General features: G+C 40.9%; 1 protein-coding gene across 1 annotated transcript in view; it reads right to left on the bottom strand.

The window, feature by feature from the left end:
* Positions 1–25,210, bottom strand: part of ADAMTS18 (ADAM metallopeptidase with thrombospondin type 1 motif 18) — a 124,755-nt gene that overhangs the window by 46,056 nt on the left and 53,489 nt on the right. Inside the window, 7 exon segments of the mRNA XM_023752551.1 lie at positions 5,051–5,204; positions 7,897–8,034; positions 11,732–11,837; positions 13,197–13,356; positions 15,190–15,273; positions 15,532–15,725; positions 17,967–18,249. Of these exon segments, the coding sequence (XP_023608319.1) occupies positions 5,051–5,204; positions 7,897–8,034; positions 11,732–11,837; positions 13,197–13,356; positions 15,190–15,273; positions 15,532–15,725; positions 17,967–18,249 (1,119 nt within the window).

Here is a 25,210-nt window from a genome sequence, read left to right as displayed (position 1 = left end):
TAGTAGGCAGGCTAAAGCCCCCCAACAATGACCACATCCTCCTAATCCCTGGAAACTGAGTATGTGAGGTTATATACCACAGAAGCATTAACGTTACAGAGAATTAAGGCGGCTCATCCATTGACCTTGAGATCGGGAGACTATCTTGAATTTTCTAGAAGGGCACAAGGTAATCACAAGGGTCCATACAATGGGGAAGAGGAAGACAGAAGAGAACCCGGGAGATGAGAGTGGGAGGCAAACTTGGGGATGCTGCTGGCTCTGATGATAGAGGAAGGGGCCATGAGCCAAGGAATGTAGGAGGCCTCTTGAAGCTAGAGAAGGCAAGAACGTGGCTTTCTTCTAGAGCAGTGATGGCGAACCTATGACACGCGTGTCAGAGGTGACACGTGAACTCATTTTTTGGTAGATTTTTCTTTGTTAAATGGCATTTAAACATATAAAATAAATATCAAAAAATATAAGTCTTTGTTTTACTATGGTTGCAAATATCAAAAAATGTCTATATGTGACACGGCACCAGAGTTAAGTTAGGGTTTTTCAAAATGCTGACACGCCGAGCTCAAAAGGTTCGCCATCACTGCTCTAGAGCCTCCAGAAGGAACACAGCCCTGCCAACACCGGATCTTAGCCGAGTGAGACTCACGTCATATGCCTGCCTCCAGGTCTGTAAGGAAATAAACGTGTGTTGTTTTAACTCACTACGATTATGGGAATTTATTGTGACAGCCATAGGAAACGAATCTTAATGCCTTTTAGTGGAAGACACTAAACCAGTTCATTATAAAAACTCATTTGGATGAGGAAACTGAGAAAGCTACTGATACGTTCAAAGCCATGATGTCACACAGCTGGTAAGTGGCAAAGGCAGGACCCCAAATGGCCTGATTCCAATGCAGGCCCTTGATCACTGCTCTGGACCGGGATTTACCATCAATGGATGGTAGAAAGCTCTCCCTTCTCCAGGCCTCCACTGCCTGACGATAAAGAAAGGGAACTGAACCAGACTCCTTCCAGCTCACACAGTTGAAGCTGCTCTTTGGAACGACGTCGCTAATAAAATGTCAAAAATCACAAAACGCCAAAGTGATTTCATTTTATTTGCTACATTCTATTAACTAAGGTAGAAGTGTGAACACATTCCTTTTGGGGGAAATATCAACCACCAGGTTGGAAACAAAATCGTTTTTGTGGTCACTTGTCGTAGCCCTGAAAATTCAATTAACCAGGCACCCAATTCCCCGAGCATTTGGGTTAATATGGATTTCACGGTTAGAACATATAGCAAGGACATACTTAGAAATATTTCACAAAATAGTTTTCCACAGGACGGAGAAAAGAAAACACAGGGGAAGTGAAGATGTGTGCAGTGAGTGTGCTATTGCAGACCATAAAATCCTACCCCCCCTCCCCCAGAGAGATGGGCAGGCTATTCAGGACACCGCTTGGAAACACCGCTGCCACCAGCAGCCCGACATGTGCCACACATGCCACTTCCAAACCCCCAAACAGCTCAAAAGACACAACATGTTCCCATGGAAATGGACCTGCCATTGACATTAGGAGAAAGCATAGGGCAGCCTCCCAGCACCGTGAATCAGGTTCCTCATCTCTGTGCACCACCATATCGTGTGATGCTGGGCCCGAGGGCGACAAGTTGATGTGGGAAAAGAACAGTCTACAGCAAAATGAAAGAATGGCCAGGCTGGCGTGGCTCAGTGGTTGAGCGTTGACCAATGAACCAAGAGGTCGAGGTTCGATTCCCGGTCAGGGCACGTGCCCAGGTTGCGGTCTCCATCCCCAGTGGGGGGCATGCAGGAAGCAGCCGATCAATGATTCTCTCTCATCATTGATGTTTTTCTATCTCTTGCTCCTTCTCCCTTCCTCTCTGAAATCAATAAAAATATATTTTTAAAGCCATAAAAAACAAGATAATAAAAAAATGGAAGAATTGGATGTGACCATTGAAACTGTGAAAGCCACAGTGAGAAAGGCTTTCAGGATTAAATTGTTTTCCTTCTTACAGCCAGGGGACAGCCGTAACACACACACACTCCCAGCGCCTATGTGGCAGCCACCGAGATGACCCAGGGCAGACAGAAGCAGAGGCCCAGATTCCACCGCCAACGCCAAGCCACAGGGCGAAGGGAAGGGGGCAGCCCGAGAAGACCAGGAAAATAAAGCCAAACACAAAAACACAGGGATTCCAGAGCGAAGTCAGGCAGCTGCACGAACATGTTATTTCTTTTGTGGTGAAGCACAGAAGTCAAACGTAATTACAGCCGACTACATGCTCTGACGGCCGTGGGGTCCTCTGAGAAAGCTCCCTTTCAAAGTAAGCAGAAATGAGAGTTTGCACTTTTTTGCTCATTCTTCCCTCTTTTTTCCCCAGTATATTCAACTCACTTTTCCTTATCTATAATTCCCTAGACTTAAGTCATAATTTAAGGGAAAGAGAAATAACCACAGAGACTACGAGGTCTCCTGTTGCCTGGGTGTGACTTTTGAGAAGAGTCTCAATGCCATACATTCTGTCCTGTCACTCCTTGGCCATGTTCTCCAGTTGTATTTCAAAGGCTTTAGACTCAAGTCTACCTAATGCCAAAGGCCAGTGGATGAGAGTGTGTGTGTGTGTGTTTAAAGTTTAAGATCATCTAATTCAGTAGCTCTCCCCCCGCTTCCCCCCACCTTGAGCCTGCATCTGACTCACTTAGAGCCCATGTTCAAACATAGACTGCCAGGCCTTACCCCAAAGTTTCTTATTTTCTGGGCCTGGATGAGACCTGAGCATTTGCATTTCTGCCAAGTTCTAGGTCAGTGATGGCGAACCTTTTGAGCTCGGCGTGTCAGCATTTTGAAAAACCCTAACTTAACTCTGGTGCCGTGTCACCTATAGAAATTTTTTGATATTTGCAACCATAGTAAAACAAAGATTTATATTTTTGATATTTATTTTATATGTTTAAATGCCATTTAACAAAGAAAAATCAACCAAAAAAATGAGTTCGCGTGTCACCTCTGACACGCGTGTCATAGGTTCGCCATCACTGTTCTAGGTGATGCTAATCTACTGCATCTCCTGGTTGGTGAGGACACTTTGAAAATGATATCTTATTTTTCTTCCTTTTTCTGTTGCTTCTAAACACTATGCAAAGCTGCCTTTCTAGGAGGTATTGAGGGAAAAAATAGGCAGCAAGGAGAAAAGGTCAGAAAAGGAACATAATAATAGGACAGTGAAGACCCTGAACAGAAACATCATCCTGTTCTTGTGTTGCTGGAGCTGGTCTGACCTGTTGAGATCAACAGGATGAACAGGAGACCGCTGTTCTGAAACCCCTCCTCCTGACACCTCCTCATGATCCTCAGAGACACAGCCATGGTCCAAGTTATAAGTAGGTTTGGGAATAATACCAAAACGTCAGCGGCGGGGGGAGAAATATTCCACATTCAGGACCCACCTACCAACCCTACCTTCTCTACCTTACCCCATAGTCATCGTCAATGATCTCTTTCTTAGTTAAATCTCCCTACCCCGCCAGGCACTCCTATCTCTGTGCCTTTCCTAATTTTATTCCATCCTTTAGTCTGGAATTTCCATTTCCCTTTGCTCTGCTTCCTCAGAAAGACCATCACACTTAGATGCTATCTTTCAAAAGCATGGTGTGTTTTCAGAAAAAAAAAGGTCTAGGATTTAAGAATGGTTGTTTAAGCCCTGCACACTGTCTGACACAGAACAGGCACCCACAAATGTTTGCTGAATGTATGATCCTAAAGGAATGATAGTAATTTTAGAAACTTCCTTCATATTACTAAAGACAATCTAACTCATTACCAATTGTGCATTTACTGAAGAGTAAGTGCTTTATATACATTTGATTAATGATAAGCTAGTGAATCCACTAAGAATGAAGTGACCAGGAGACAAAGTTAGCAAACAGTTTCAACAAAGGGAATGGCTATTTACTCTGCCAAATGCATCAACTTAATATGTAATTTGAAATAGTTGTAAGTGTATTAATTTATACATATCATATAGGTTCATGTATCATGGAGAACACACCAAAAAATTGTGAATGATGTATGTATAAAACTTCTCTAATAGTGATACATTTAAATTGTATTAGAAAAATATGTAATCCCATATCAAAACTGTGATTTAATGGTTATTATTTCCTAGAACTGAACTTAGTGGTGGTGCTATTGGTAATGATGGTGCCGGTGGTATTGATGGTAATGATAGTAAGAATGGTGGTGGTGATGGTGGTGGTGGGTGGAGAAAGAGGAAGAAGAAAAGAGGAGCAATAGAAAGAAAAAGAGTAGGAACAGAGGAGGGAAAATTAGCTTTAAAATTCCATAATTTCCCTGCATCCACACCCAGGATTTCCATGTTTCTCTTGTGGTACTAGGGATATACCAACTTAAAAGAGAATCTACTTTTTAGTGATGTTGAGGTTGTCAGTGCTGTAGTTTTTGACCAATTAGAACAATGTTCCTCCATTTGTACATCCTCTTTTTTGCTTTTCCCATCTATCTTTCTCACAAATGATGAATGAAAGGCTTGACACAAACATATTAAGATTGCTCAAGATACACCTTGAATGTTTACATATCAAAAAGAGTTGGCTGCCATCAAGAGTTTTTGCATAATATGAAAGGCACATGTAGGTATTTTGGGTGGTGATTATTTCAAACATATCATATTAAAAGGGAATGTGAACATGATGATACCGAAAACAGAGATGAGCTGTAGGTAAAAGCTATGGTACCCAGATTTACTACTTGAGATAAAAATCTCCGTCTACAGCAGAGGAATGTTCTTTCAAGGATGCAGTCAGATGGTATTAAAACCAGGCATGGTCTATGGGGGATAAGGCTGGATAATTCATTGATGGTAAAATTGCCACTTAATTTTCATGCCAAACAACTGACATCTTCGAGATAACCCAGACTCCAACCCTTGGCCTTAGCAAACTAAATGTTTATACTTCGGTTAGGTACACAGACGCATGGCAGGATCTTAATGTAAGTTTCAAATCACAAGCAAACATACCTTCACAAAGCCAAGGCTGCATAACTTGGCTTTTGCTCCAAATTGCCACTTGCACTGTGTGTCGGCATCATAAATCTGTCCTGGGAGTTTGTCCGGATATTTATACTGTCCTGTTTGCTTGGGCTCATCCACCAGACACCCGGCCTGAGGTGTACTGCAGGGACAACAGGGCCTTGTTAATGACCTTGTTTATCTGTGATCCGCAATTTCAAATCATGCACCTCTGAATGCATTCGTGCAGAGAAAAATATAACATGGCTAAAGAAATAGGTATGTGCTTAAGGTTGAAAGGCGTATTTATTCCAAATAGTGAGTTTTATCCTGTTTAAGATGAAATTTATACAGTCATAAAGGGTTTCATGTGGTACTGAAGTTATAGCCATCCAAGTGACCTGGCCTGGCCTGAGAAGAGATGGGCAAGGTCAACATATTAAAAGCCTTCCCCAACAGTCTTGCTCAATAATATTGAACAGATTTTTATTGTGTGCCTACTCTGTGGACAGCATAGGCTAAACATTAAGGGAGCAGAGTAAACTAGACACACAGAGAGTGCTCATGTTCATGGAGTTTAAAGTGATGATATATTTTTTATAGATAATGGGGAAGTAATCAAAGATGTATTTTACCTCAGATGATATTTACAAGTAAAAAGTGAATCAGGTTTTTGAAAGAAATCAGGAGAAAGGACACATGGGCATAAGGCAGAGCAATGTCCCTGAGGCATGTTTAACTGGGACGAGCTGTCTTGATGGCATGGTTATTCTTAGAAATCACCTTATCTCCATTGACTTAATGAAACTATGATATCAATGAGAGGGAAACAGCATGGTGGCTAAGTGTGACCTTGGAGTTAGACAGATGGGGGTCCTGGTCAGCCATGCAACTCTTAGACATCTCCTTTATGACAGGACTCCCATAAACATCGTCCCACAGATCAAACAAGAAAAAGGAAAGCGCTAACACAGCAAAGTTAAGTGTTCAAAGTTAGCAGCTGCTGCCGTTATTATCATCCAAAAGCATTTAACTGTTTCACACAGATAATGGAAATTCTATCTACAGGGTGGGGCAAAAGTAGGTTATAGTTGTGAATACCCAAAACAGAGTTTATTCTTGTATTATTATTAATTATTGTATTACTTTTCATACAAACAACTATAAACTTTCTTTTGCCCCCCCCCCCCGTATATTAAGTTGACCTTGATGTATAATATGTATTCTCACATGAGGTAGAAAAGATAATTTCAGGCACCAAATCATAGACTTAAGACTAAAAAGAAAATCTATGTGACAAAGCTTATTGTGAGCAAAAGGTTTGTCAATTTCTCGCTATCTTTTGGGACGGCATTTGTTAGACATCAACATTTAATCAGCTTTGCCTGTGCTGTATATATTGCTAAACCTATAAACATTTGTAAATAATATGCAGTGGTACAGGTAAAAAAAAAGTGTGGTAGTCCCCCCGTTTCTTCGAGATGTGTTCCAAGACCCCCAGTGGATGCCTGACACCGTGGATAGTACTGAACCCTATACCAGTACATGTATACTATGCTTTTTCCTATACATATGTACATATGTTAAAGTTTATACAGTAGGCACCATAGAGATTAACAATAACTAGTAATCAAAATAGAACATCTATAACAATATTTTGTAATAAAAGTTATGTGAATGTGAACTCTCACATTCTCTGATAGCTGATGATGACTAAGACAGCTACTAAATGATGAAGGGGTAGGTAGTGTATACGGTGTGAAATGCTGGACAAAGGGACGATTCACATCCCGAGTGGGAGGGAGTGGATTCCATCACATTACTCAGAATGAGGAGCAATTTAAAACTTCTAATTTGTTTATTTATGGAATTTTCCATTTATTATTTTTGGACTATGATTGAACATACGTATCTAAAACCACAGAGAAGGGGAGACTACTGCATCAATATCAGTTCCCAAAGAAATGTTTAGTTTCCCTAACATCTGGTCAAAGGGAGATGGGATTAGAACCTGAGAGTTCTTAGAGTCAACATAGATTAATAAGATATAGCTACATGCATATAACTATATAGTGCTGTTACAATGGTCAAATAGTCACATATATATTATTGCTAAATAAAATTAAAGGAAACTTCAGAGAGTTTCAACTTTGGGTTCATCATTTAATATGAATCAAGTAGTGCTACCTTTGTAATTCACACTTTATTAATGTAATATAAGAGTTCTTAGTTATAAAATAAATTTTACATAGCTATCATCCCCTTTGGATATCGTTTGGACATAGAACTAGCTCTCAACCATTCCAAACAAAATAGACAATCAAGGCAATCTCCATTCATTAATATCGTGCACACCATTTTAGTGTTTTTTAATACTCTTACAATCAAATTGATTAATCAGATCAAAATAATTAGTCACAGTGAAAAGCCCATACATCTAGCAATCTCTGGAGGTCATAAGAAGAAATAGTTATAAGCCCAGATCTTGGATTCCTATTAGACGTAAGTGTGGGTCTTATGTCTGTAACTTAGCAGGTGCAGAACCTTAGGCAACACAATTATCCTCCATTTCCTCAGCTCTAGAATGAGGAAATAATAGGATTGCTGTGAGGATTGAATGAGGCACCGTGTGGAGAGCATATAGCACAGTATTAGGCCTTTAATCTGTTTTTTCAACAATGACAATATCATCATCATCACCACCACCACCATCATCGTCATCGGAATGTGTCAGCCTTTCTGTTCATTGGGGGGTCAGAAGATATTCCCACTGCACATTTGTTGTCACACTTCTTGAACACTGTGCGTTGGCACCGCTCCAAACCTGGGAGCAGCCCTGCTTGGGCCTGTCTTACCTAAGGAATTTCTTGAGATATTGCCGGCTGCATGAAGACCATGAAAATACCCCATTGTTTCCGGTCAGTGTGGGAGACATGATATTGCCTTCAGCCTTCCTGCAGGGGTTGCCTTCTCCATCGTGAACCATGCCGAAGCTGAAGCAAACAACAAAGCCTTCTGTGAACAACCACTTCCCTGATTATAATCATCGGAGAAAAATGGTGCCCTAAGAATCAAGGAGCCCAAGGGAGAGAAAGTGATCAAGGTTGTAAGAAAAGCCCAGCCCCGTATTACTCAGTGTTGAGCACCAACCTATAAACTAGGAGGTCATAGTTCAATTCCTGGTCAAGGCACACGCCCGTGTTGTGGGCTCGATCCCCAGTGTGGGGAGTGCAGGAGGTAGCCGACCAATGATTCTCTCTCATCACTGACATTTCTCTCTCTCTCTCCCTCTTCCTTCCCCTCTGAAATCAATAAAAATATATTTCAAAAGAAAAGATTATAAGAAAATGGAAACACAAAAATGAATTACTACATAAAGTGTTGTGAAATTCATGGAGAAAATTTTAAAGAATGCTGACAGTTTTGTTATAGTATGTCTTGGCTGCAAAAAAATCAAAGAATGGTATGCCTGCTACGTATTTTAAGGGGGAAAATTTTTTGGTCAAGATTTTTTAAGCTAAACTGAAGTGAAGAGGGAGTCAAATTATTTTTTATTCAAATAGCAAAATTTCTTGCCACCAACCGTGGAACTGTGGTAAGAAAGTTTAGTGTGAGTAGGAGGTAGGTACAGAGAGAAGCTGATAGAAAGCTGTGAGCTGTTTATGCATGCAGCTAGTGTGACACAAACTTGTAATGGTGACCCATTTATTAGCTGAAATCGCAAACTCTGGTCATAATTAAATCATAAACTTCTTTACAAATTAGTGGTTGAACCCGTCCATTGAAGGCATATAAAAGACTTCTTTTGAGTGCATTTTATGAGAAAACTTTGATTTGTCCCATTTTACACAGAAGGTTCTAGCAATTACAGAGTAAAAATAATTTTAGGTGGTTTACTCCCTATAAATCATGCACATCACACCTACATGGTTCCTAAATCTCCTGACTGGGAGAATAAATGTGACAGTGATGTACAAACCCATGTGTAATACACACACCACAAAGCGCTTACTTCAGGCCATATTAAAGTGGTAGAGGATAGGAGAATAACTGTCTTTAATCATCTCTAAAAAACTCAGTTCACCAGGAAGCTTTTTGTGGTTCTTCTAGAGAGGCAGATAATAGACAGATATCAACTTTATCATTAACTTAGATTGTTCTTAACCTAATTATTTAAAGGAGCATAATTTGGCCCTAGCTGGTTTGGCTCAGTGAGTAGAACACCAGCCTGTGGATTGAAGGGTCCCAGGTTTGATTCTGGTCAAGGGCACATGCCTGGGTTGTGGGCTCGATCCCCAGTAAGGGGCGAGCAGGGGGCAGCCGATTGATGGTTCTCTCTCATCATTGATGTTTCTATCTCTCTCTCTCTCTTCCTTCCTCTCTGAAATCAATAAAAATATATTAAAAAAATAAAGAAAAACAAAAATATCTAAAGGAGCATAATTTGCCTCTGAAAAAAACATATATTTATGAAGCAGATAGGATTCCTGTGGAAATAAACACGTTCTTCTGATATAATCTTATTTATGTAGTTATCCTTTGAAAGTAGCCTCTACCACAGCCGTGGGCAAACTACGGCCCGCGGGCTGGGATCCGGCCCGTTTGAAATGAATAAAACTAAAAAAAAAAAGACCGTACCCTTTTATGTAATGATGTTTACTTTGAATTTGTGTTAGTTCACACAAACACTCCATCCATGCTTTTGTTCCGGCCCTCCGGTCCAGTTTAAGAACCCATTGTGGCCCTCGAGTCAAAAAGTTTGCCCACCCCTGCTCTACCAGATAACATATTACAATGTAATGTAAATAGATAATTATGTTACAACCATAAGTGGGATTCCACTGTAACTCATGTCTAAAACTAGCCATTTTTCTAACATTCCTCTCAATTGACCAGGCAGGTAACCCCAGGTGGCTGGGCACCATGACAGGATCAGGGAATGCCCCACTATTTATAGGTGGCAGATTCACATAGTTTTTTTTTTTACAAATAGGTATTATTTTCTTCAACAAATACTCAGAGAAAGCATTTTCTCTTACTCAGCTTTGCCCAATTCAACTCTTTTTTATACTGAACCAGGAGACTAAGGGAGTTAGTCTGGGAGACACTCCTTTCTAAACGTATTTGTGAAAGTCAAAACCAGAAGGAAATTCATATATCAAAACCAGAGGAAAGGGTAAAACTCAGACAGATGGGAATGGGTGAGGAGAGATGAAAGTCTTTATTTAAAGTGGAAATGGTAATTAAATTAGCATTTCACTGGAGTTTTATGAACATAATAAAATCAAGTTTGAATTGAATTTTGAACTTTAAAATGTTAACTTTTCTAATTTATTTTGATTTAACAGCATTTTAGAGAATAATATACATTTTCCTTAGCACATGTCAAAAGGCATATCAAAATCTCATGAAATGTCTGTTTCAAAATTTACCCCTATAAGGCTATGTTTTTTAGAACGTGAGTATGTATATTTTATTTTATATCTGTTCTTTCTTCTAATTCTGACCATTCTCTCCTCACCCCATCTGGAGAATGTCTTTGTTTTTCCTTACTAAAATGTTGGATTTCAATTTTGGTTACTTTAACTCATAACCAAGAATGAGTCAAGTTTTTAATGGCCAGTATTTTGAAAAGTGAGAGACCTGTTAATTTGGACTTCGTGTTGGTGAAACAAATTTAGATATACATTTGACATTCACAGATATTTTATTTCCTGCTCTGTACAAAGGGGTCTTGTGCCTAATGGGCATTTTTGCACCACCGCCATTCATGGTAAAATTGGTTCATTCATATCTTGCTATGAAAGCAGTTGTGTATATACATAAAATTCTAGGAAACTATTAGATAACGGTATGGTCAAGATTCAAATTTCCTAGAGATAATAAATTTAGCTCATGAGAGACTAACACCAAAATATCAAATATAAATTATAGTTGTGGAATAGATGACATTTGCTTTTATTTTTAAGTCAGAAATTAATTGGATGTTCTGAAAATGAGCACTCAATATAAATGTCAAATATAAGGCACACATACACACATACACACACACACACACACACACACACACACACACAAGCTTAAACTCATACATCCAAAGAGTTTGCCCTTGAAATAGTCATTTTGCAAAGCAGTATGCTTATCCCAATGTAGATGCTGTTGCTCAAATAATGTTTAAAAATTCTCTGTAGAATTGTATCCACACTAGATCATATGCCTTGTAAAATACATCCATCTCATTTCTCTTAGGTTTCTGATTCCTCATTCCTAACTATATTCTCACACAAGTGCCTGCAATGATGCCAACTAAGAGAATATCTAGAAAATGCATCAAAAGTTTTTAAACAATTAACATGCCATTACTTTGGAGAATTTACATGTCTCCATCATTATTTCCTTATTATAATAAACTCAAAGTATCTTCAGTAAAACATGAAAGAATATAAACAAATGCCTAAGTTGCCAGAGGATTTATTAGACAACCTGAAGTTGATTTTTGCAGAATGTAATGTGGTTACTAAATGCTGTTGTTTAAAAAGCGCAACATCCACAACGGCCTTTATTGAGCCCTTCATCCAGTCAGGCAGTATTCTCAGCTTTACACAGACTTATCCTAAGTATTCGACTTATATCAATAATAATCATTAGGGGAATGTCAATGAATCACCGTTTCCATATAAAGTCACTTACTTGTGCCCTGACTCATGAGCGATGGTGAAGGCCAGACCAAGCCCCGTGTCCTCATTGATGGTACAACTTCGGTACTTACTGCACATTCCACTGATGGGGGCAAACCCTATTGAAAGATCAATTTCAAATGTTAGTCCAAAGGGAACACACCATACAGATACCTCATCATTCCTTATGTGCTCCAAATGTTCTGCATAGTTTTAGTTTAATGAATTCATTAATTTGTGGGGGGGTTTTGTTTGTTTTTGTGGGGTTTGTTTTCACTAAAGGTATATGGTTCTCTCTCCTGTCCAAACACGTGAATGTAGTGTTTAATATTTTCTTTCTTCTAAAGATATTAAATGTAGTGTTTAATATTTTCTTTCTTCTAAAGATATTATCATCAATTGATCCTCCTAACAACACTTTGAAGTTGAATATTGTAATTCTCATTTTATATATAGGACAGTAAGTCACAGAACATTTATATGCCTTATCTAAGTTTATGCAAAATGCTCACTTAAGAGTAGTATTAGCATCAAAGCTCAAGATTTGTTTTCTAAGAGAACACACATTCTGGTCTATTTCTAAAGCATATAACATGAAAATGCCTAAACAATGTGAATAGATTAAATTCATTTTTCTCCTGTTCACTATAATGTGATAAGTATTCCTGTTTCCAAAAACTAGTTCCTTCTGAGGACAGTTATAAAATCATTCCAGCCAGTCCTTGATTGTATCTTAAACTACACGATTTTGGTTTCTCCCAAGTTTTGAGTCCTCATAACCAGTAGAGCAGGGCTACGTACCCAGTTAGTGTTAAACGCACACTTGTGAATGGACTGCGCCCACCTTACAGTCAGGGTGTGAGATCACCGGGGACCTAATGCACAGGCATGCATCGTGGATGGCACCATCGCCACCACCACCATCACCATCAATATTGATCTAGATGACCATCAATTCATTAAACAAATTGTTGAATCCCTACGATATGCAATAGAATACACTAGAAAACACAGTACAGATGTAGAAGCTTTAGTGCTCACTCACTGTCTTGTACAAATATAGGAGGGCTGAGTCCTTCAAAGCTCAACTAACTTCCTAAAGGACACACTGCTACCAAGGAGCACAGTTCAGTACCATGGAGACCAATCACATTCTCTTCAGCCCCCAGCTCTGCAGTCATGATGCTTATGGAATAAACCACGGCTTCTCTAGTTAAATAATTCATCTCATGCCTCAATGAGCCTCCACAGAGTTAAAAAGAAAAACACAGAAAGGAATAAAGGAAGTGGGCTCCCCCTTCTGGACTGAGCTCAGTTAAATAGAACAATACTCACAAGAGGGTATGGTGAGGACACTCCACCATTTAAGTATGAGGTCTCCTTATTAATGATCATAAGGGCCACCCACCCAATAGAAAGATTCCATACTGTGTTTTCAGCTACCAGGGGTGTGTGGGAAGCATCTGTTCATACCATACCTAAAGTGTCACATGGTTCATTCTTCCAGGAACAAATGTCAAATCCCGTGAGTAAGATGGCATGGTCATGCCTCTTGCCATTCTTTCCAATGAGGGCAGACTGCCACTGACAAAAACTATTCAAAGACTGGTCTGCATGATGGTTGATCAATAATCCTCCCTATGGGAAACCCACACAAATCAGAGTGTGAATTTGTCACAGAGATGAGAACGTTGAATCATTCCATTTCTACAGGCAAACACAGAAACAGAATGTTTCTAGGGAGAAAGGTCAGTAGAGGAAAAAACTTGAGCTAAGGTTGGTGACAATTGGTTAAAAAAAAAAAAGAAAGAAGAAAAACGCCTAAAATCTACTTCAGGTAAATGCTCACAATATTTAAAGTAACTACAGAGTTTCAGTAGTGTAGTTTATGGTCAATTATATTTCTACAACAAGGAACCTGACATTGGTTAGCAACATCCTTGTTCATCTCTTGCTGGTTCCACCTTTACAAAAGTATTATAACTTTTAGAATATAATTGTAAATTAATGGTGATAAAGTTCAATGCCTCCTCAATAGAGCATGAGAAATGTAGTTGAGTATAGCTCAGTTACTCCTATATCAACATTTCCAAGAAAGGGCTTGGCATATCAGAGGTTACCATCAATCAACCAATCAGTCAATCAATCAATCAACCAACCAACCAATCAGTCAAATGAAAGCTCATTGAAAAAATGCAGAAACAATTATAAAAAAACAATTATAAGGTTCTAAAGGGTAAGATAGAATCTACCCTTAAAATACTTTTTTTTGCCTGGCTGGCGTGGCTCAGTGGTTGAGCATTGACCCATGAACCAAGAGGTTGCTGGTTAGGTTCCTGGTGAGGGCATATGCCCGGTTTCAGCCTCGATCCCCAGTAGGGAGTGCGCAGGAGGCAGCCTATGGATGTTTTTATCTCTTTATCTCTCTTCCTCTCTCTCTAAAAGTCAATAAAAACGTATTTTTAAAAAATAATAATTTTTAATTGAAATGTTTGTTTAAATTATTGACTTGAGTCACGTTGAGGGTTCTTATAGATATTCAATTCTGAGTGAATTAGGATGCTGGGGCTTCAATGTCCTTGAGGAAGGTGTAAGTGGAAGGTTAAAGACAAAAGTGTCTCTGAAACAGCACACACCATTTCTTCCTTCCTAAAATTCCAAGAATCATTTGACAAGTTGTTAACCTCTGTAGCTCTACACACCTGGGCAATTAGATTTATTTTCCTTTTGTCTCTGACTCCCTGTCCTCCATGTTCATTATTGGGGCTATAGATAAAGATAAAAAGCCACAGGAGACTTTAAAAATAGTCTGTTTAATTGGTAATCCCCAACTGAGAAAAATACAGCTTGAACATCAAAATACTACTAAGCACTGAGTGTCGTGCCATTTAACACTTGATTATGTGTTCTGATTGTATAATTTACCCCATGCCTTTCCCTTGTACCTCACTGTAATCAATCAGGGCAGCTGCATATTCCTTGTTTATTCTCTATAGTACCCAAGATGGTGCTGCGGAGACAGTAGGTTTACTACAAAAATGTTCTGATGACTTATTTTCAAAATATCCTTTTGCATATACCTGCTATTACCCAGCCTATCCAACTTGCAAAATCCAATTTACCCTTAAATCTATTACCAAATGCACCCTCCTTATGAAGCCTGCGTAATATTTATATTTTTGTATATAATGTAAAATTTATATTTTACATTTGTATTCATATTATATATGCATATTTAATCATATTTTGTGTCATATATATGCATATATATTACATATATATGCAGATAATTATTTTGTGATGTTTTAGTTATTTGACTGTACGACCCTATTAGACTATACTTTCCTTGAGAGTAGGATCAGCATAGTTTCAAATTCAAATTTCTAATGACCAGTAAGTACAAGATTGGCACATAGCAGATACTTAATAAGTGTATCCTGAGTGAAGAAATAAATGAAGTTTGCCACTTACAGGTTCTTGTTCCAGAAGAATGAGGCTCACCACAACAATGTTTATATCACTTCCAATGGTCCCGTCTTTAAATAGGCTGGAAACCTGTTGGAACATGCAAAGTCAAAAACAAAATCTGAAAGTTTCCAGAACTGAGGTGGTGGGAAACCAATTAGTAATATTTATAGGGATAAAGGCTTTAGTTTTACCAAACATATGTACAATGAAGCCAATTTCAACACTTTTTTTTCCTCTCAAGAAAAACACACGGCTGCATCCCCTAGTCGACCCATAGCGGGGATTCTCTGCTTCCTAGCTGTTGCAGAGAGCCAGGAGGGCTGGAGTCCCGACAGCCCCCCTTACCATGTTCATGACTGTGAGGATGTACGTGGTGACGTTCGCCTTGCCATGTTTTTCCACCATTTTCTTGTCTGCTACCACCAGGGTTTCCACGTTTAGGCCCTTTTGTGACTTCCCAGCTGATCTTCTGGGTCTCCCTGTGCTCCCATATTCATCAAACCTGAGATAGGTGTCCCCTGTGGGAGGCTTGGGGGCATCTACAATGAACAGAAGAGCATTTGGAAGGGATATCAGTACAGAGCATTTGGTAGTACAGAGATAGGCAGACATCTAAACCAGGGGAGGAGAAGGACTCTGTAACCAACACCTCACTCATCTACGATGCCATCAGTGCCTGTCCTGAGGCTCTGCACCAAGTTTGTGGTCAAGAGCGATTCATTCACTTGTATGCATAACCCATGGACACAGACAATAAAGTGGTGAAGACCTGGGGGGGGGGGGCCTAGAAATGGTCAATGGTGGGGGGGGGAGACATATGTAATACTCCAACAATAAAAATTTAAATTAAAAAAATAAAAGAAAATGAAGTCTTCGTCTAGTAAGTAAAAAGAAAAAGATTCATTCAACAGAAGTTTGGATGGATAGGTGGGTGGATGGATGGATAGGTGGGTGGATGGATGGATTCAATAAATGAAAATGCTCTAAGGAGTAAAAGAAAAGATACAATTCTAGGGGGTCAAGAAAAATCAATTTTGTGAGCGTAGTCTTTAAAAACAGAAAGTGTTCATTTTATCTTAGTGTTTAAAAACTGCAGAAATAGGAATCATTCTTTGCATCTGAATTCGTAACACTTTATATATTACTTTCTAAATAAAATTAGAAATGTATATCCTGTAGAATACTGCCCATGTCTTATACTCTGTTTCATCAACATGAACTTTAATGTAGCACAAAATAAGTGGTCAAATCAGGTCTCTTTGCCTGATATTGACTTAGTTATAGGGGAACAGGAGAGTCAGGTTGATATTTGAAAGTATAAATATTTTGTAACAGGGAAAGCGTGGGCACCACCTCAACAGAATGGATGCTGGCCATGGCCTTTGCGCGGAGCCCTGAATGGGCCTGTTGGGCCAGGCATGGCCCCTGCAGTCCCAGGGTGGCTGGGAAGGAAAAGGGCATTTGAAAGCCCAGTCACTATGTAAACGAATATGGAATTATTTTAGTGCTTTAACAACTGGTATAGTTACAATAGTGACGTCCTCTCTCCACAGCGTGAAATTAAAGGAACAAACCAGTTGGAGGCAGATTTAAAAACTCAGGTTGGCCATGTTGATGGGTGACCTTGAGTTTAGTTCTCATCTCTCACTGCCACTGTGAATATCATTACAATGATCAGTACGACTATTACTGTAGACCCATGCCAAGGAGATGTTTCTAAAAGAGAGTGTGTCCGTACCACTCCAAATGCAAAAACCAATTAAAATGGTAAAAACACGACCTTTCATTATAGCTCCCAATCAAGACCCCAGCCATCGGAGCTCCCCTTCTCCTGGGGTGGGACCATCCCCTGGCTGCCTGTCCAGCTACTTGCCTTTGAAATGTGGTGACAATGGAAGAAGTCAATGTTAAGTTTAATTTAATGTAAAGTTGTATTTAAAAACCAATACTTGATTCAGTTATTAAAAAGCTCAAGCATGTGTGGAACAACTTGAATGTATGTAAATCTACTTTTTCAACCTAAATATAGATTGAGTGTTTCTGATGAGAGTTTATCATCTCACTTGAAATTGTGCTCTCAGTGCAAACTAAATACTAGATTTCCAAAACTTAACATTTAAAAATGTAATTTGTCACATGGATGACATATTAACATGATATTTTGTATATATTGGGTTAAATGAGATATATTTTTAAATCTATATTATCAACATTAATTTAACCATTTTTAAATTTAAAAGATGTGCCTCTTAGGACATTTAAAATTACATTTGGGGCTGGCCTTATATTTCCACTGGCACTGCTGGTCGAGAAAATGCAGAAGGCTGTGCCTGGGTCAACAAACATGCCCACAGGTCCAGCTAATTCCACTCAGGTGCCAATGTTCTTATTTCCTCGGAAGTTTCTCCTTCAAATCTTCAAAAGGAACACCAACCACACCTGAGGATTCACTTCTGGTTTCTTTAGTTATTGGAAAACTGGGTGCTTTTCTCATGAGTACAGAGATAACAGTGGAGCCTGTGACTAAAATGTAGGAGATGCTAAGAGAATGACAAAAAAAAGCATGTAAAAATCTTTTCTAGTTTATCTGAAAAAAATTGAGAACTGATCACCTAGTGTTTGCCTGACAAGGTGATGTCTGCTCCATCCCCAAGACTAAATTCTGGGGGCGCTCAGTGTAACCCCATCTTAATCTGCAAAGCCAGCACACCCAATGGCACTCAACAAGGCCTATCGAGCGCCCACATAAGAACAGAACAAGAAAAAGTTTCCTTACATACATTTCTTGCGTCGTCCACAAAAATGCTGCTTTTGCGACCTTCGATGGTGATGCTCTCTTTCTTGACTCTGGTACGTGTGGGGAGTGTGACTGAGGGTATGACCAGGATAAATCTGGCTGGAGCCTGGGTAGCCATGGTAACGCTGGACCGTCTCCTCGGCGGTCCTTTTGTACAGTACGTGAGGATGGTGGCCTGCAGGTGAGCTGTAGTTGTGTTCCTGGGCCAGTAGCTGAGGTAATGGCGAGATGAGGAATTCATTTTTTCGTGTCCTTATTAGACCTGACTGAAAAGCCAAACACAAAGAAAACATCAATGATTCCAGGCATGCCTGTCTTATGTGTTGATTTTCAGCAACTGCTTATTGGCCACTTCCTGTGGTGCAGGCACTGTGCTAAATGCATGCACGTATCTTCTCATTTTACTTGCAACTCTTATCACTCCCATTTTACAGATGAGGAAACCGAGGCTAAGATAGTAAGTGGGAAAGCTAATACTGGCACTATGGGAAAGGAAGAATAATTTTCCCTCTTTCCTTCCAGGTTCTTGGCTGAGAACCCCCCTGTAATAAAAAAACAAATTAACAGGAGAAAAACAAACATGTTTAATGACATGTATACCTTCCTCTCTACATGGGAGATACTCAGGAAAACTGAGTAACTCCTGGAATTGGCCCAAGCCACTACCTTAAGTCTGTTTTATTACAGGCATATCTCAGCCAAGAACCTAGAAGGTGTGAAAAGTTGGCATAATAGAGCCAGAAGTCAGCCCAGAGGAACTGCCTGCATGTCTTGTTCCTTGAACCTTCGGAAAGTTTGAAGTGGACAACAAAACCTCTGGACTGAGCCGAAGCCACATTGTCTTAGACGACATAATTGTTTGCAAAACTAACAGGAAAGCAGACATCCTGACCACAAGCACTGTGATTGTGGACTCTCTGAAGATAGAATCAGCAATCGGCACATATAGCTAAACAGTGACTCCACTTGTTAGCACCAGTAGAAATCGTTCCTTCATTCATGCAAACATTTCCCTTGCATGTCTCACAAAACCCTTTGTCCTCACCCTGTCATCAGGGCACAGCTTGGGTTTCTGCCTGAATCTGCGTCCCGGGACTGCAATTCTGTGAAGTTAAACAAACACCTGTGGCCTCTCACTTTGGCTTTTTATTTCTTAGGTGAATAAGGGATAAAGAGAAAATGACTTTTCCTCCCCTACACACGCGTAAGGGGAGTTTGCACACACTTCTTTCACTGCGATCTTCTCCCTCCAACTGGCTTGGCTCATCGCTTACGTCTCAGCTTAAATACTCAGGACCCTGCTTAAAACTACCCTCCCCCACTTCCAAGTGATCTCAGGCCACGGACTGCGTGCTTTAGTCTATCTTCAGTGAAGGAAACAAACAAAAGGCACCTTCTCCCCACCACCGCTGATGTACAGTTTCAACATACGCACTTACAAGGGGCAGGCGCCGCGCTGGTACCCCTGGTGTGTGCCACACATTTACAGGTAATAAATATTGATTGGCTGCTAATATTTGTTGGATAAGTGAGTTAAAGAAACTCAGAGTGCGGGGGATCCTAAAGGGGTGCCAGCACCCCCTCCCTTCACAGATGGAGAAACCAGAGCAGGGCAATGCCATGTTCAAATTCATAGAAACCATGAACTCTGTCCAAGTCACAGGTGGGAAGCCAGAGTTTGAATCAGTCCCTACCCTGGGAGCCAATCTCCGCTGGACAGGGCCCTGAAGAGGACCCTCACCTCTTCAAGCTGCACCATTGCAAGGGGCACCATTTACAGTCTCCAACAGAGTGAACAGATTCAACTGTTTTTGAAAAAAAAAAGTGAATTATCCTTGAAAGCCCTCCAGCCTTAGTAACTTCCTAACTTGGTTAAACTCCCATCAAAGGCTTAAACCCCTTAAGTGCCTTAACTGGACAAACCAGTTTGAAAGCTTTTTTCCCCCCTTCGTTTCAGGAGAAGGACAGGCAACTCAAATGCAGAGAGAAAACTTCCATTTTGAGAAAGCAATAAAAAAAAATAACACAACTGTCATCCTATATTGGGACAAACACACGGGGCCCACACAGCCCACTGTTTTCAGTTTGGAGCGACAAGGACAACAGCTAGAACAATTCTTTCTAAGAAAACTAGGGTTTGACAGTGTTGGCTCTTAAAGAAGAAAACGTTCTCTGGGGGGTTTAGTTTGAAAACATGGAGTGTCACCAAATAAATGCATGGTATAGTTTAAGTATCTAAACCCGGTACCTCCAAAAGGAGAGACCTGTGTGTGCGCTTGTGGAATGTGTGAACGAAGCATTCTCAGTTACTGAACACTCGAGGTGCTCTGAAGGGATCGGTGCCCTTCCAGGGCTTCTGATGAAATGGGGGGAGCAGGAATTAAACGAAGATCACCAATGGGCTACGAACTGTTCCTGTGTGTGAAGCACGAAGAAAAAGAGCAGGCTTCTATGAGAGATGGTAACGGGGAGGGTGTGGAGGAGGGGGACACTGATCTGAGAGCGGGCGGCGATGGGCTGCTTTGCTGAGGACAGGCATGTTCACCGGGCCAGCAGCCCTTTCCTCAAGAGCCCAGTCAATCCGCATTTAATGGGAGGCTGTGAGCATCCCCCAGTTCTTCCCAGCCTGGTGAGGGGGGGTCGGGCAGCTAATAAGAGCCACAGAGTGTTTTCAGTCGGCCAAGCGCCCCTTCCGTCCTTTCCTTATCTCCTGGGGAAGTTCATACACCTCTGAGGGACTCAAGTCCCTGATTTGTAAAATGGGAATAGTAATTGCACTTCCCTTAGAGAATTTTCAGAGTTAGTACTTTTAAGTGCTAAGAGCAGTGCTCGGCACACAGAAAACACTCAGTACGTGTTTATTACTGTTATCATTATTACATTTGATTATTTGAGGGAACAAAGCAGGGAAGTCGTGCCTTTTTCTAACAGTGTGCTTGTTTAATAATGTCCTCCTTCAATTGGACCTGAAATTCTGGGACGTGGCGTACGTGTTCTTTCTGTTTATTGAGAGAAATAGTGAAAGGACAAGACAAAGTTTTAAGAAGAGACATGACTTTTTTGTTGTTGTTGTTAATCCTCACCCGAGGATATTTTTCTGTTGATATTTAGAGAGAGTAGAAGGCAGGCGGGGAGACAGTGAGAGAGAAACATCGGTGTGAGAGAGACGCAGATTACTAATTTGCCTCCACATGAGCCCTGACCAGGGCTGGGAATCGAGTCTGCAACCGAGGTACGTGTCCTTAATCGGAATCAAATCCGGGACCCTTCAGTCAGCAGGCTGATGCTCTAGCCACTGAGCCAAACTGGCTAGGACAAAAAAGAGACATATGAATGAAATTCTTGCAAATGTAACTGAAGATAATGATAGAGGAGAGATAATAAACTTTTTTTTTTAACCTGGGAGAGTTGCTTAACCCAAAGAATCTATGTTTTAGTTTTGTTTTGTTTGTTTGTTTTGATGGGAATGAGAAAGGAAAGGAAATTGCTAGACTGTGCCTCTTAAACAACCCTATTAAGAACCATAATATTCATGGGTCAAAATGTTTAAATCCAGCTTTTGTCCACTCTGAAGGCCCAATCTCTTACCCACCTGCCCTCCCCTAAAGGAGGCAGCAGCCTGGGGGAAAGAATATTTCCGATTTGCCTTAAAGAGATAAATGGGTGGTTACTGCTGGGAGAAAAAAGTGAAGTGGACTTTTTGGAGAAGATGGCAGAATGCACCATGGCCATGGACTAGAGCAGCGGTCACCAACTGGTGGTCCGTGAGGTCCGAAAGGTTGGCGACCTCTGGACTAGAGCTCCCTGATGCCAGCCATCAGTTTCGATGGGACAGGTACAGGCCCACCTCCTCCCAGTGAACACCTGTGCAGATCACTCTGAGGCTGTTCCACCGATGCTCACTGAGCACTCTGCCCGGGGTACATGCGGCTGCATCACTGGCAAAGGTGTGTATCCAGGTGACCTCTGACCTCAGCTTAGGCAGGTAGAGTCTTCATGCACTCTCAGTCTCTGTGTCTTTCTGAGTCACACTGATAGTGATGGATTAGGGGGGAAAAAAAGTCCAAAAATCTTGCTTCAGAAGTTCTTAGAAATGATTGGCTTTTTCCCTCTTTCCTAGCTCCTTCTTCAAACACTGCACTAGGCTCAAAACAAATTATCCCTTTCTTTCACTCAGACTTAACCAATTTGGGCTCCAAACAATTATCAGCCAGCACGGTTCTGGCCATATGCAATGGTTTATGCTACTGACACAAAGATGCATATTCTCGGTCCCTTCTTCAAAGCACTATAACTACAAACTGTCTGTGCGGGTATAGATCATGCCATGCTAGTGGCTCTTAAGCGATATTAATAACATAGTGATGAAACTTATTTATTTGGCCAATTAACGATATTTCTATTGAAAGAACTACTTAATGACTTCAACAGCCCAAATCTCATGAGACCGGCATGCAGTGGCTGGCAACTCAGCATGGGGTGGAGGGGTGTGAGCCAATTCTGTCCAGTGCCTGGCTGTGCCCCTCCTCAGAAGGCCATATGCTCATAAGAAGCTCTTTTTATTTTTTAAACAATGTAATAATATCAAAGGGGTTGGCATGTTTACCATAGTGTATTGTATAAATTTCAGTATTAATTTAAAAAAACTTAAATCCACAAATGCTCTTAAATAAAGTTTTTATAAGCAGTCAAAATCTGTGGTTTCACATTTATAAATGAATCCAAGTTGTTTAATCATGACTGACAGATTCTCTCCTTTTCTCCCCACCTTCCTCACTGCCCTGCCTGAAGGAGTTACTGTTTCCTACCAGACACTGCGCGTGCGCAACATTGTCTGAGAAATCGCACCTGCCTCTCACAATAGTCCTATTTGATTAGCTCTCTTATTAAACTTTCTCTATCACACAGCCTTTCTTCACCCATAAACACCCATTAGGATTCAGGAAAAGTTCCAGGAACACTGTATTGCATAACTAAAATTTACTAAAAGAGAACTTGAATGTATTCGTGCAAGTTTTTTTTAAAGGTATATAATATGAGGTGAAAGAATGTGATCATTAACTCGATGGGGAAAATCTTTGCATAATGTACAGGTAGTCAAATCATCACATTATAGGCTTTCCATATCTTACAGCTTTGTCAGTTATACTCCAGTAATGCTGAAAAAAGACAAGAAAGGCTCCAGAGAGGATAAGAACAAAATACTTCTGGGCTGGCTTAACTTAAGTGCATACTACCTTTTACTGCCACTTCATATGGAACAAGAACTGAGAGATGAAGGCTGGGGTCCAGGGATGCTAAAATCAGAGTCATCCCTTTGGCTTCCCCTCTCAGTGTTCACACCAAAGGGAGGGTGTCCCGTAGTGTCACTGAGAAAGCTTCTCCCTGGATCTGGCGACAGCTGGCTCACCGGGATGTGGCCTTCCTGCACGTTCCCAAGCTAGTTCAGGTCCAGCCTGCAATGCTCTGGGGTTTCCTCCCTTCTATTGCATTGCAAGTACTTGCAGGGCACGGCTGGGCTACTCTGCTTGGCAACAGCCAAGCCATGTCCTCCTGTGTGTCAGAGGTACTCCACACATCTTCGGGAGAGTGATGTGACACCCCGTCTTCTCTGCTCCTCCAATAGCTTATTAGGCCCTGATCATCAATGAGGCCCGATGTCAGAGCTGCATGGCCCGTGCCAGCAGCTTGGTCACGAGGACTTTCTCATGGAGGGAAGACTAAGGAAGGGGCTATTGGACAGTCTTGTGTCACACAGCCCTCTTTGCTCCAGACTTTCCTTTAGATCGGATCATTTCAAAGGAAGGATTCCATTTGGAAAACACATGACGGCCATCATGGCTTTTGGTTAATTGTGAGGGACCAAGACGAGAGAGCTAGCACGTCTGGATTTAATAGAAACCAGACTTTGCACGAACTTCGCATGGGTCCATGCAGCCAGCCTTTCCCCCCGGATCATTCCAGGCTTTGGTGCTGTGTCGGCTAATAACGGTCCTCCTTCGTCACGTGTCACGTTGACGTCCTGGGGAAGGGGGTGTGCATGCTAAAAGTCTGGGAGGAGACAGTCACAACTCACATCCATCAGAGCTGTGTTTTTTCATGTCAATTTGAGAATCCGAATTTGTTCTCCCAATCTCAAATTTCCATTTCCTCCAAATAACATCCATCCAAATGCAGTATTATGTGGTTAAACAATGTTGACAATTTTAAACGTGCAGTTGATCCCTTGGGCCCCTAACTCTGTCCTTCCCTGTGTTCTGATTCCAGTGTGTCATGTATCGCCCGGTCGTGGAGGAAAGCACTGGCCCCCTCTTTCATCTCCCTGTGGGCAATGCCTACCCTCTCAGGCTCCAAAGTCATTTTTCTAAAGCACCACTTTGCAGAGTGTATTATTCACACGGCATTATTACACGCTGAGTGCCAGAACAAGAAACAGGGATTTCAAACAACACTGCAGTCCAGGTCAACCTAAGTCCAGTGCCTGGTTGCCTCTGGACCCATCCTCTATCCCTTTAGATTAGACTCTAGGTACACCTGCCCCATCGCTGTTCCATCAACAGGACAGCCACACTCCTGCCCCAGGACCTTTGCGATTGCTGTTTTGTGTGTCTAGAACAGAGATTTTCAATCTGTGTGTCACAAGGATGTTTAAAACATGCAATCCCTGACTATTTAGTCAGGGCACTGACCTCTTTTCCCTTAGATTGTCAAATAAAGAAGTGACAATAACTGTCCAGTGTGAATGAATCAAAATTATTTTCTGTGAGATTGACAAAAAATATACGTTTGGTATGCTGAGGAATTTTATTAATTAGTTACATGTACCATGAGATTAAAAAGGTTGAGAATCGCTGGTCTAGAATAGAATGTTCTTTCCCTAGATACATCACTGCATTTCGATTTTTGCTCAAAGGCCACCTCTTCAAACCACCCTATACACACAGCAAACCTTGTCTTCTCCATGTCAGTCAGCTTTATTTTTCTATAGAACCCTTATCATTATTGACGGTGCATCATGTAACTGCTTATTGTCCATTGCACCTACTCGCTCCATAAAACCTGGGGCTTTTGTCAATGTTGCTCATTTTCATATACTCAGTGTTTGGCACATGGTAGATGCTCTGTAAATATCTGTGGAATGAGCTAGAAGTAAGGCAATGTGCTTGGTACGGAGGGAGACATAAGAACAAGCAACACATTGATGTCACTACTTAAGGACACATCTAC

The sequence above is a fragment of the Myotis lucifugus genome, unplaced genomic scaffold, assembly GCF_000147115.1.
Source record: "Myotis lucifugus unplaced genomic scaffold, Myoluc2.0 scaffold_35, whole genome shotgun sequence".
Taxonomy (NCBI): Eukaryota; Metazoa; Chordata; class Mammalia; order Chiroptera; family Vespertilionidae; genus Myotis; species Myotis lucifugus.
The sequence above is the reverse complement of the archived record's forward strand: the minus strand, read 5'-3'. Positions and strand labels throughout refer to the sequence as shown.